General features: G+C 39.9%; 1 protein-coding gene across 2 annotated transcripts in view; it reads left to right on the forward strand.

Annotated features, from left to right (window-relative positions):
- gnai2b (guanine nucleotide binding protein (G protein), alpha inhibiting activity polypeptide 2b) overlaps window positions 1-11,624 on the forward strand; it is a 45,630-nt gene extending 34,006 nt beyond the window's left edge. For both annotated transcript variants that reach the window (XM_056388306.1, XM_056388315.1), the window contains exons 4-9: window positions 3,468-3,628; window positions 6,727-6,855; window positions 8,766-8,895; window positions 9,393-9,546; window positions 9,702-9,894; window positions 10,394-11,624. In XM_056388306.1, the coding sequence (XP_056244281.1) occupies window positions 3,468-3,628; window positions 6,727-6,855; window positions 8,766-8,895; window positions 9,393-9,546; window positions 9,702-9,892 (765 nt within the window). In that variant the 3' untranslated portion in view covers window positions 9,893-9,894; window positions 10,394-11,624. The remainder of the gene's footprint in view (window positions 1-3,467; window positions 3,629-6,726; window positions 6,856-8,765; window positions 8,896-9,392; window positions 9,547-9,701; window positions 9,895-10,393) is intronic.
- Window positions 11,625-13,309: the final 1,685 nt, after the last annotated feature.

Genomic DNA, 13,309 nt, shown 5'->3' on the forward strand with positions numbered 1-13,309 from the left:
TTTCCAGCGAAGAAGGTCGTCTATGTGGACACCTCAGTATTTTTACGAGGACACCTGAGTGAGTGTCTGGTTTTTAATGGTCGCTGGCTCATGGCCAATCACTTCCCTCAGGTCAAACACCATCTTTTGGTGACTTGCTGTTGTGTATCTGGTGTAGTCCTTAAGACTGTAGCTTGCACAGAATATAAATCACAATACTTTACCTTTGTTACTTTCACTTTTTCTTCTATATTAAAATAATATGCAGAAAATAGTTGCAGTTTTATCCACTGCCCATTATCTCTCATCACAAACATTTTATTCCCTGACTTATCCACATTCTATTACCAGTGAACAAAAAATTGTTGCAAGGCTGATGATGCCTTTGGAAAACAAGATCTGTTTCTCATATCATGCCTCCTCTCTGCAACTCGTGTTCGGTCAGTAACACTGCCAAGTTGTGCCAGTGTTTTAAACAATTGAGGGATCATGTGATTTCAACATTCACATATTCACAGCAGCTCTTTTATCTGTGGTAAAACCGTGGTTGGTTGTTCAAAAGGGAATGCACTGTAATGCTTCTCTGATCCATTTTTGTTACCTGCAGGGAAAACAGTGCTTGTCTTACAGACTTCACCTCCTCCATCTTTGATCTGCTCTCTCCTCAGAGTTGTAATAGACAGAGAAGAGGCTGAAAGTGTGCCTAATACCAGCAGCAGCAGCAGACAGGCCACTGAGGGCTGTTTTAGGGGATTGGATTTATTCAAAAGTGCTGGCAGGACATATTTTAACTGCACATCTAGTTTGCCAGGTGTCTTCTGCAGCCTCAGCAACGACAAATTAATTCCTTGTTTTTGAAGGTTACCACCTGAAAGCAGGACCTTACGTCTGGCCCCGAATCGCCTGGTTTCTGTTTTTTAACAACTGTGATTCATCATTTGAATGTCTACTTTGCATGTTTGTTCCTCCTTTTTGTCTAAAATAACATTACACTCAACTGCAAGTGATCATTCACTAAACCCCCCCTACCCCCGTACCCCCCAACCAATGATTGTCCAATCATAACTAAGCAATTGTTAGTAGGCACAGCAGGCCTGTCAGGCTTTGGATTTCTCCCCATGTTGAAGCAGAACCAGAATAATAGGGGTAAAAGTGTAAGGAATCAATTAAAGTGTCTTTTTATTTGCTCTAATGGAGTCTTAGTTACGTACAAATATAGAAAAAAAGAAAAGTTCACAACTAGCACAGCCAGCGTTACCCCAGATTGTATTAAAAGCAGCATACTGGAAACATTAAAAAAGTCAGCCAGAGACAGCATTTTCAACCAACTCATGGAGCTAATGTTAGCTTCATTAGTTAACTCCTGCTGATAAAATCTGCCAGCACAAGGTGTGGTTTCAGTCTGGCTGAAATGACAGAGAGAAGAGAGAGAAGCCTGTTTTTGCGTTCTTCTGTCTGAAATCAAGGACGCACTGTTTCAGAAATTACCAAGAATTTGGGGTGGTAAATCTGCCACTGTTAAACTGCATATCTGCCGATGCTGTACAAGAATGGAACGCTTGACAGTAGCAACAATTACTAAAGGCTTAACAAACTGCCAAAGTGCATCAGTGAAAAACATTTTTCAGCTTCTTTTATATGAGGATTTCTAGTATGTTTCTGTGTAATATCATCATAAATTGAATATCTTTGGGCTGAACTTTGGATGGGCTTTTGAGACTATTTTGACATTTTAAGATTAAATGCTTCATCAGTTATTTGAAACAATTAGCGTAATCCATAATAAAAATAATCATTAACAGCTCTACAAGCCCCAATTAACACACAGTCACCAAGCTGATCAGAGTATTCATTAAACTGTCATACAGAAACAGGAACAGACCCACCCCGCGCACACAAACAAATGAAGACATGAACCACCATCAACAACAACAAGTCCCAGCTTCAGGCACAGATCCAGTCTGCTGCACCCTGTGAACACTTATCAGCCGATGAACAAGCTGACACTGAGGTCTAACAGTGTCTGAACTTAATTCCTGTGGAGGAGTGTGTGTCAGTGTGATTTTACAGTGGAGCCAGCCTATGTGTTCAGTAACTGAAGCTGTAATAGATGGATTGAGGACTCTGCTGTGGTCATTAGAGTGGGATGGATAGATCTTTTTTTTTTCTTTTTTTTTTTCTCACTGACAGATCTGTCAAAAGGCTGTGTGTACGTGACGATACTCTCACAGACTCCCACACATGGCAATTAGTGTGCTAGCCTGCCCATACTTGCACACAGCGGCCCTGTGGAAATGCACTCACACACACACACACACACACACACACACACACACAAACACAGATTGTGTATGTGTGCGCACATGCACAAACACAAAAACGGACATGAAACCAAAACATGCAGACTTACACATTATCCAGGCTGTTGGCTGTTTACTCTGGTTGAAGGAGCAGGATGAGTTCCAGCAAAATATTACATACGCAGAGATTCACTTATTATCCAACATCTGAACTTAAAAAAAACACCTGCTCACCGATCATAGTCCCTGCAACAGTGTACTGCTAGAATAAAACACACTATAAAAAAATTTGAAAAGAAACTATTGACCAGACACAGAACCTCAGTAAACTGGATTGTTATCTCGCTCAGAATAAAGAACAGTAACCGGTGATTGGTGCTCACCAAGGACAAGGCAAATAAATATCAATCAGCTGAGAAAAAAGCATTGAAAATATGGGAAGGTGACTTCCCACAAAATGCATTTCTCTTCAAATGTGACAAACACACGGTTAAGATTGTGAATTATTTCTTTACTTTAATGATGAATACACAGACAGATAAACAGCCCATCCCGCAGTCAGATTCTGCTGAACCACTGCTATGCTGATATATACAGATGCACAAGGAGGTCCAGGGATTAATTACTGCTTTTTGTATTTTTATCATATCACGCGCTGTGACTAAAGCTCAGGGAAAACGGTTGACTTCATGCCAACAGGAAAATGGAGAATTGAGAAAAACGAGCAACGTGGCAAACAGCAGGAAATTTAAACCACAATGTGTAATAGCAACATTGCCTACTGTGTTACCTTGAGTCACACCAACATATCTCACCTATCGTGCTCAGCCCATATTGGCTGGCATCGGCTTATTGGAGGATTCAGTGATATCATCATCACATTATATTGCTACTATCATAACCTTTGCTTCCTTGGCAGTAATTCAGAGGCAAAGCATCCATGACTGAATATTATTTATTTTGCATTATGTATCCAAAAACGGAGCTAATGGCTGGGAGGGCTGTATTTGCTGTGTCATTTTTCACTCAGTCTAACAGATGATGCACAGGTTGCTGATGTAAATCAAATATGTATTTTGTTTTATTTTTCTACCAACTGAAGATTTTTACGGTCAACAATTTGCATATATGTTTGCATGTATGTCGCTCTCATTGCAACAACCCCTGTGTCCTGATCGCCCCCTGCAGGATGATGCCCAGCAGCTCTTCGCCCTGTCTGCAGCTGCTGAAGAGCAGGGTGTTCTTCCCGATGACCTGGCCAACGTGATCAGGCGATTGTGGGGTGACAGCGGCATACAGAGTTGCTTTGCAAGGTCGCGAGAATACCAACTCAACGACTCGGCAGCATAGTGAGTTTGAATTTGTGTGTGTGTGTGTGTGTGTGTTTTGTTCTGTTCTGGAATCTAATATACATTTACTATCGCTTCAAAAAAAGTAATACCTTCCAGCAAATGTGCAAGCTTGATGAAATCTATGATTTTCAATATCCTGCTAACTTTTCTTCCTTTATCAGCATTGTCTCTACATATCCTCCTCTACTTGTACATCAATCAATGTGCAATCTTCTCCTGAGTACACTCTGTGTTAACCCACTGTAAATGCAAATGTGGCCAAGTGGGAAACTTCATACCCAGCTGGAAAATGTGCTCGCTTTCTCCTCCTGCATATCTGCTTGTAATTCATGTTTGAAAATAATTTTCACGTAAACAGAAGCTGAAGCACAGCTCTTTTATATTATTTAAATGAGAATATTAAAAGATTAAAAAAACAGCTTTAGAAAGCGACAGTCGAGAGATATTTTGGTGTTTGTTTGCATTGTCTTGATGGCTGTGCTGATTACTTTTATGTTGGTGTCATATTAAGGCCTGTTTACGTTACTGCCGTTAGGGATGCTTTTGGTGTTGTGATGGATCTAATGGCGTAGGCCTGTCAGCCTCTCTCATATATGCTGCAGTGAGAAACCCGTCTTTGACTTCTCAGGGGGGCTATAGAGACTGGAGAGATAGTCCAATAACTTCCATTTAACTATTATTTCTCCCTCTCTGGGTTTGATTATTTAATATTGTAACCTGATAAGCACAGCACAGAATAGTCTGTCTTGAGGGATGAAAAAAACGAGACTCAAAAAAATTGTTTACTTCAAGTGAACTTCATCCAAGTAGACTATGTGAGTTGATAGCTGTGATAATAAACCTCCATGTGACCCCTTGGTTTTATCAATGAGATGATTCATTTTGTCAGAAATATTGCTTTGCATGATATGTTCTTAATAACTCATCAAAAATCATCCCATTTGGAAATGTTTTGTAACGATTGCTATGATGACACAGATAAAAATAAAATGTTTGGTTAATCATTTATTATGTTTTTTAAAATTAATTATTATTATTCAGTGGATGTGACATGCATGAATGTCACATCCATGCTGGACACATATATCTCTTTCTGTCTGTGAGGCGTAGGTTGGCTGGACCACTAAAGCTCCCATCTGGCCTTCGATGATGATGCAATGCTTGTGTAAGTGGGGCAAGCTGCGTCAAGCATGGTGAAGATGCTTCCACACTCCCCTACTGACCAACAGTCTGTCGGAGGAAAAAAGGACAAGAAAAAAAGGAATAGACAGAAAGTGGGAAAGGAGAGTTGTGAATGAAGAACTACAAAGAGTGAAAGTGGAAAATGTATTTAACTTGTCTTTTTCGTTTGTGTGAATTTTAACTTGCATCTCTGTTTTGCATAGACCCTGTGTAATGTTCTCTTTTGCTTATTTCAGTGCTGCTCTTACAAGTAACAAGGGCTGCCTGCTATCTTGCTTTTAAGAGGCAAATCTGTACAAATTGATCTCACAGCCCTATTGATCGCCTTGGAATATTGTATTTAAATAGATCACAGAAGCAACAACAAATAATAATATTTTTCACTAATAGCACACATCAAAATGACTAAAGTAGAGCAAATCAGTAAAGAATGTGCATGTTGCCATAGAAATCCTCCCACTAAGGATAGTACATAGTACTAGTGGGTCTAGTGGTAATCCCTAAGGGGTCTCGCATAGACATTTCACTCAGCCATTTCACATGGGGATTTTTTATATGAATACAGAGTAAGTACAGAGTTGATTCTTGGCATCCACACTCTGACCTCATCTCCCTCCCCACAAACATCCACCAAGCTCAGCAGCACAGCAGAGACTGGAGCGATGATGAAAAATGTATCCCCAAGAAACTGCATTAGAGCCTTACAATGATGTATTACCTATATCTGTGGTAGCTTTGAGGTGCAGCAGATAAGCAGCATTACATACATGTCTATAAACTAAATACTAGCAATGAGTGTGGATGACTGTCTACAGTATCTTGCATGCATGACAACAGTTTTCAGTGAGGATACTAGTACAGGTAAATAATAATGTGAATATGCTTCATAGAAGACAACAAGCAGAGCCATTATACACTCACTCTCTACTAGAGACCTGAGTCGGCGATGAGCCTCTGAAACCCCTACAACAGAGGCAACAACCAAGAGCAAAATTTACTGCAAAACCAATTTAGTGCTTAGACTCGTGATACTCAAACATGAGTATTTCACCACTATGTAAATCAGCAGAGTGACAGCATCATAATACATATGGCACAACAACAAAAAACATATTTAGTGAAGTAAAGAAATGAATTCAGAATTTAGGCAGTGTGTCGCCAAAGTGAGCATATATACAGCAACTGAAGGTCCCAGCATGTATCCATAGCCACTGTGCAGTAAATGTCACTTGAAGTGACAGGAGTTGGTGGAGACCAAAAACAGAGCTACAAGAGAGTGACCATTTGACTTACATTGACACGAGGTGTTAGAAGGTGATCATATGTATATGTCATGGTCATCCCTTGTTTCCACTGCCCCCCAATGGACCAAAAGCAATCAGTTATTGCAGGCTTGTTCCTGTTAACAAGCCCTGAAATGTCTAGAGGAACTCGAATAGCTTGTATTGGTGATTACCGCTGCTGTGTCCATGTACATGTTTATGTCGATTAAACCTGGTTTCTCTCAACCACAGTTTGGAGGTGCGGTTCTGGAAGGCTAAAAACTGATGTAACAGAGTCTGACATGCATAATGCATTTGGTTATAACTTGACTACTACATGACCCTACTGAGCACAGTTCCTTATAAGGCCTTAAACAGTCTAATGAAACACTACGTGTGAAGTTTAGCAGTCTCTCGTTTAATGCAGCAGATTATGACTCACTCCACGGAAAGTTCATTACAGTTCAAAGCAGTCCAGAGAAATAACGACTGATTTGGATGTTAATGCACCACAAGTGGAAACAGCGAACTGTACGTTCATGCGTTGTGTCGGCCTGTTTTGTTTTTCTCTCTCTCTTTTGCAGGTTGAAAGTCATGTCGCAATCTTGATCACTTTCTCTATCTCTCTCTCTCCCTCTCTATCTCTCTCAGTTACCTGAACGACCTGGAGAGGATAGCTAAAGCAGATTATATCCCCACCCAGCAGGATGTGCTGCGAACTCGGGTCAAGACCACTGGCATTGTGGAGACTCACTTCACTTTCAAGGAACTGCACTTCAAGTAAGGTCAAAAAGCACTGATTTGATACCAATGTCAATAGACTTCGGGGATTTTGGAAACAGAAAAGCAAATAAATAAAGGAAAAAAGCGAATACCATTTCCAATCTCACCCTGCCTCCATGCCAATGTTGTGTTCATAACAACCAATGTGAGAGTCCAAGGAACTCTCACTTAGCAGCTGACCCAGTATTTGACATTAAGTAACCCGAGTGGTTATATGACTCCCCGTGTGTTCACTTACGTCTCATGCTTGCCTACAGTGTTATTTGTTGATACATAAAAAAAAAACTGCCAGTTGTCAGTTAGTCTTACCGGCCACACAACAGCACGTGAAACAGAAGAAGACACTGAGTAAAATGTAATTGTCCTTGGTGCTGTTTGATATTACAGTAGCAGCATAGCAGCACAGTTACATCAGCATAAGTGTTTACATTAAATTAGGTCCTATCAGTGTAAGCAGTGACATTGCAATACCCGCCTCCTCTGCACCTGCTCTGAACACTAAACAAAAGCATAGTAAATACTGGCCATATACCTAATTTACTGCGTTACTCAGAAATTGTTCAACTTAATTATGGTCCCAACATTAAGAGCATCGAGAGATGACTGACCCTGCCGCCATGAAATGTGCAACTCAGCTACTCAGAAGCCAAATTATACCAGTAATTAAAAGGCTTAATTATCACGATTGCACTGAGAGCTGAATAAATAAATTAGGTCTGCCCACTGTTCTCTTGCTCAATAAAGCTAGAGCTTTATTTAGTGTTAATGTTTCAGTATGTCCTCAGTGACACAGCACTGTAGATCTTACATAAAATATGCTCTGATCCAGCCTGAGCACTCATGTGGGACAGTAATGGATGTATAGATATATCTCTTAATAGAAGTGTTTAAACATGTGATACCAGGACCTACGCTAAGGCGGGTTCAGTTCATGATTAGAGTGTAGGTGAATGTGTTATATAAAAGAGTATAGATATGAAGAGGATGTGTCTGTTTGGTTTTGTTTGTGTTTTTTAGTTCTTGGGCAGTGTATGAAAAAACTCAACCCTTTGTAATGTAGCTAAAGAGATCGGGCTAATAAAAAAAAAAAAAAAAGGCAGCAGTGGCCACAGGGCTCTGGTGTGACCTGCTTCCTGATAAACTCTCTGATATTTACCTTCTGTCACTGCCTCAATATTTGGCCTGAATAATACATGCAGGCAATCAATAAGAAGAAAGTCACATTTTTATAATTCGGACCTGTTTGCCATAATAAGTACGAAAAGGAAATACGTATAGATACAGAGAAATGCCATCGTTCGACAGTGGTTTTAATTTAGATTCATCAAGATGGTGCTTCTTGGGCGTTTTTTATAACCTTAACAGATTGTGGGTTCACCGAAAACCTCATGTATCTATAGTCTGTATCATCCAAGCATGGCAGCTGTCCTGGATGTGGTAGACTATTATCACTTCTGCGGGGTTTTGCTCACACCTCTAACAGCTTCGATCACAGCGCTCAGCTTCCCCATTAGCCAGGGCTCTGCACTGAATATAGACGCCTGCCTCTTGTAGCCCGCTTTGACCCCGCAATCTTTTATCAGATATGTGACGGACACCTCTCCACCCGTCTCACCACCACTTTTGTTCTCAAAGCGGCCTCATGAAAACTTAATGCACATCCAGGGATAGAATGTCACCCTAACTTTCTCCTTCCTTCGTCACTGTCGTTCTCCCTGAAATGTCCTCTTCAGCAGTCTGCTCTCGATCAGCTTCACCTTACTGTCTTTCATTGTTACCTCCTTCCCCCTACCAGCACACACACACACACACACACACACACACACACACACACACACACACACGCACACATACACAGTACATACACAGACACACAGTTTGTCTCCTGTGCTTCATCTCCCTTGCAGAATGTTTGATGTGGGAGGCCAACGCTCAGAGAGAAAGAAGTGGATTCACTGTTTTGAAGGAGTCACAGCCATTATCTTTTGTGTTGCACTGAGCGCTTACGACCTGGTGCTGGCTGAGGATGAGGAGATGGTAAGGAGAACTCCATCTTCTGATGTGTGCGTCTTCATCTGCACAGATGAACTTGACAGGCTACATAAATCTGCTCTTTTGCTCATTTTCAGTGTGAGGTTGTTTAGATTGTACGGCATTAAAAGATGGTTTGACATCGCTCATCGCTTCTTATTATGGCTCAATAATAGTGAGCTCCAGGTGGTAAAATTGGCTCATTGGAGTTTAATGATACATTTATAGTTGAACCAGTGGAGTGCAATTATGTAATAACAGTCATAATAGCTAATTCTTCAAGTGATTTGAACCATTTGACCCCAATTTCTTGAAGTACTTATCAATTTAACAAGAGTGCTCAAGAGAGACATGGCAAAACCATGGTCTGAGGAACCTCCCCTGCACTGGTTACTGCTCACATTTAAAATATTAAGCAACATTGTCCCCTGGTGGCAGCTCTGATTTGTTGTTGATGTTTTAGTGGCGGCCACAGGTCATGACCGATTTTTGCTTCTCTTTAGAATCGAATGCATGAGAGCATGAAGCTGTTTGACTCCATCTGCAACAACAAGTGGTTCACTGAGACCTCCATCATCCTCTTCCTCAACAAGAAGGATCTCTTTGAGGAGAAGATTACACGCAGCCCCCTTACCATCTGCTTCCCGGAGTACACAGGTACGGGGTGGGATGTCAGGGGCCGTGATAGACGAGTCGTTGTGGCTGCAGTCGGCATTGTACTGGCTTACAAACAAATCACAGCATAAGAAAACATAATGTGTTCTCTTGAAAACAAAATTGCCACCTCATTTCTCCAAACTCTTGCTCACCAGGAGCCAACAAGTTCGACGAAGCGGCCAGTTACATTCAGACCAAGTTTGAGGACCTGAACAAGAAAAAGGACACCAAGGAGATCTACACCCACTTCACCTGTGCCACTGACACCAAGAACGTGCAGTTTGTCTTTGACGCCGTCACTGACGTCATCATTAAGAACAACCTGAAGGACTGTGGTCTTTTCTAAAGGTAGGATAGAGGGATGATGACAGGGTGGCTGCGAAAATTACTGTAAAGCAGAAAATTAAAAAAAAAAATCTTTTTTAATTTTATCCACATGCATCAAACTCTGGTAGATTTGTTTGCTGGACTGGTAAACAGGTAAAAATAATGCCCTCTGTTGTACAAACAGACAGTGGTCATGGTTACTTACCTTTTTGGTGCAACCTAACAGGTCACATGAATTCTCAGGTGTTGTACACGCTCAAGTCAGATCTTCAGCTCAGATTCAGTGTCATAATCGACTTGCTAATTAGGCTTGTCTGACATTCAGTTATGCGTCACAATGGGAATATTGCAAACCACATTTTGAATGAATCACGCCACCTAGTGACTAGTCAGACTGCCAGATTTAACTGTCAGATTTTGAATGGGACTATTTCTAACTCTTGTTCATTTAAACTGTGAAGCAACATTTATACTGTATTTCTATAAAGCTGCTGTGCTTGTCATCTGTCTTTTCATGCAGGACGATGCCCGACGCGCACAGACTGCATGAGAGACTGCAACAGCCATGTGATGATTACTGCTTTTCATAATGAAAACCATAACAGACTTGATTCTTAGGGGGGGAAACCTCAAAGAACTTAAACAATCACTGATTTGCAACCATCATGTTTTCAGTCTATTGTGTTATTATTATTATTATTATTATTTTTATATATATTTCTCACTGCTCTTGATCAGGGGTTCTCATACTATTCATACTGAGTTCCGATTAAATACTGAGCACATAGATATTTGACCTAGAACCCCCCCCCCCCACTGGAAAAGAACCACGAACAGTCCAGGCACTCACCAGAGAATTGAAGTTTTTTCAATTAGACGTAGAACATAAATTATATGAGCTGACTGGCTGAAGTAGAAAATAACTGCCGGAAGTAAAACATTACATAATAAGAAAATTATCTCATTATGCCACATGACAAATGAAAATACAGTAAAATTTAAGTATTTTTCTTCCTCAATAAACCTTAAAGGACCGTTTTGAGAGCCACTTGTTTAAATGGTAGTTGTCTCATTTTTTTTTATATTCAGATTTCTGTTTAATTTGATAGGTTTTTGTTTCCATTTCCCTTTTGCTTTTGAAGTTTATTAAGAGGATACGATACAAAAAAAGTTTTTATAAAAATCACATTAACTTATGTTAACTAGCGTTGGCATTTTCTGAACCTTTTGACTGCACAGAGCTTATTTTTTAGAAGAAAACAAACAAGCATGGAGAATGGAAATGGATGAAGGGAAAATGTTTTTTGTACAATGTTTACACAGAATCAATATTCACAGTTGTACTATAGTGCATTGTTCTGCATGACTGTCCATAGATTAGCCTGTAACACCCCCCCCCCCACAAACTGAATAACATTCCTTAAGTAACTTCTTTAAAGAAACAAAAGAGAAATGGTTGTGTGTCACTTTTAAGATATCTGCAAGATTTTTAAGTGGTTCTGTCTGTTCCTAACATGGATTGTTCTGTATTATTTGTTTCATTCCAAGTCTTTCTCCATATGTTTGTGCCTTGATATCTGTTTACACTTGTTCTTTAGAGACATGCTATCTTCATAGTGTGAATTAGGGCTATTTCTACTCCACTTCAGTTCACATAACCCATGATTTAAGATGCACCACACCACTGAGACAAATGGATGATAGTCGGTCATTAATATTGTTCAATGTAAATAAAAGTTTGGTCACATGAACTTTTATTCTGCGGCGTGATGTGTCAAAAGAAAATGCATAAGCAGCCTTTTTTTCTGTTCCTTCCTACCAAAACTATACTAAGGATAAACTAAAAAAGAATATAGAAAGAGAGCTGTATAGAATACAAATAGGAATGCACTGGGGTGGCTCAGGAGGTAGAGGGTCGATCCCCAGCTCCTCCAGTCCACGTGTCCTTAGGCAAGATACTGAACCCCAAATCTCCTCTGATGGCTGTTCCATCAGTGTATACGTGTAATGTATGAATGTGTGAGTGAATGGGTGGCAATGTAGCGAGTATTGTAAAGCGCTTTGAGTGGTCTCTAAGACTAGAAAAGCGCTATATAAGTGCAGTCCATCCCATTCACTGGCAGTGAATAAGTGCATGAGAGTGCACCAGTGTGGTTTGTTTAATTGCTCACGGCTCACATAGAAAATGACGTACGTCCAGAGGTTTTCCTTAAGATCTATGGGACACAAGCGAATCTATTTTGGTACTTGTTCTTTACTTGACCATTTCCATTTTATACTACTTTATACTTTTATACTCCACACATTTATTTGACACATATAGTTACTACTTACCTTTTAAATGAATGTATTTACATTTAAATTTACATAAAATTTACATAAAAACACGATGAGCTTATAAAATTAACAAAAGTGATTGCACACTACATTTCTCAGATGTTTTATTACATAACAATTTGATGCCCAAAAAGGTCAAATTATCATCATTAATACTTCATTAGAGAAAAGTTTTTTAAAAAAAGGATGGTAACCACGGGACTAAACGAGCTCCACCTCAACCAGGTAACAGTGAAATGCGGCTGATGCAGTGTTGCATCAGTATTAACAATCTAATGATGTTATAATAATCAATGTTAGGGGTTGTGTTTCTGCAGAATGAGTACTTTCACATTTGCTACTTGAGCGCGTTTTACTGCTAATACTTGTAAATGTATTTCTATCTATTTCGACTTTGGCTTGTAATGGAGAATTTCTTCATCTTTGTATTGGTGCTTTCACTTTTAGTAAAAGGCCCTGGGCATTTCTTTCACCACTGAATTACAATACAAAGTGTCATCAACATCCAAGGAGGTGAGGTGAGGGGGTGCAGTCATGCCTGCTTTGCTCATCTCCAAATGAAATGAGGGCTTCACTTGACCCCAATAGCATGTTTGCATTTCAAAAACATTCATTAAGAGCAGAATGGTGAATGGACCGTTTGTACCTTTAAAAATAGGCTGCAAAAAGGTTTGTACTCAGGGACAATGGAGAGTGGTAATATGGGAGGTGCTGTTTACAAAGATCCACAAGGTGGCGTCATGTAGGCCTGGATCTCAGCAGATCAGCACATCCATGCAGTGCCGCAGAACCACAGTATCTGTCCAAGACGACTTTTGGGAGTGTCGTTTTAATATTCAGTATACATTTACACAGCCTACGGAAAATACAACGAAGAGCTGGTCATGAAAGTAAAGTTATTATTTATCAAATATCGTTAGTTATTGACAACATTTAACAGCATTTGGGAAAAGTACATGGAAAACACTTGTTTTTGTTCTGTGACCATTTATTTATTGTTAAATTTATTTAAAAAAATCTAATTACCTATCTCCAGATGTTGAGTGTGAACAGTGTAGAAGGACCTAATACAGTTGGAGTATGAACCGCTGTAATTACA

The sequence above is a fragment of the Seriola aureovittata genome, chromosome 2 (assembly GCF_021018895.1).
Source record: "Seriola aureovittata isolate HTS-2021-v1 ecotype China chromosome 2, ASM2101889v1, whole genome shotgun sequence".
NCBI lineage: Eukaryota > Metazoa > Chordata > Actinopteri > Carangiformes > Carangidae > Seriola > Seriola aureovittata.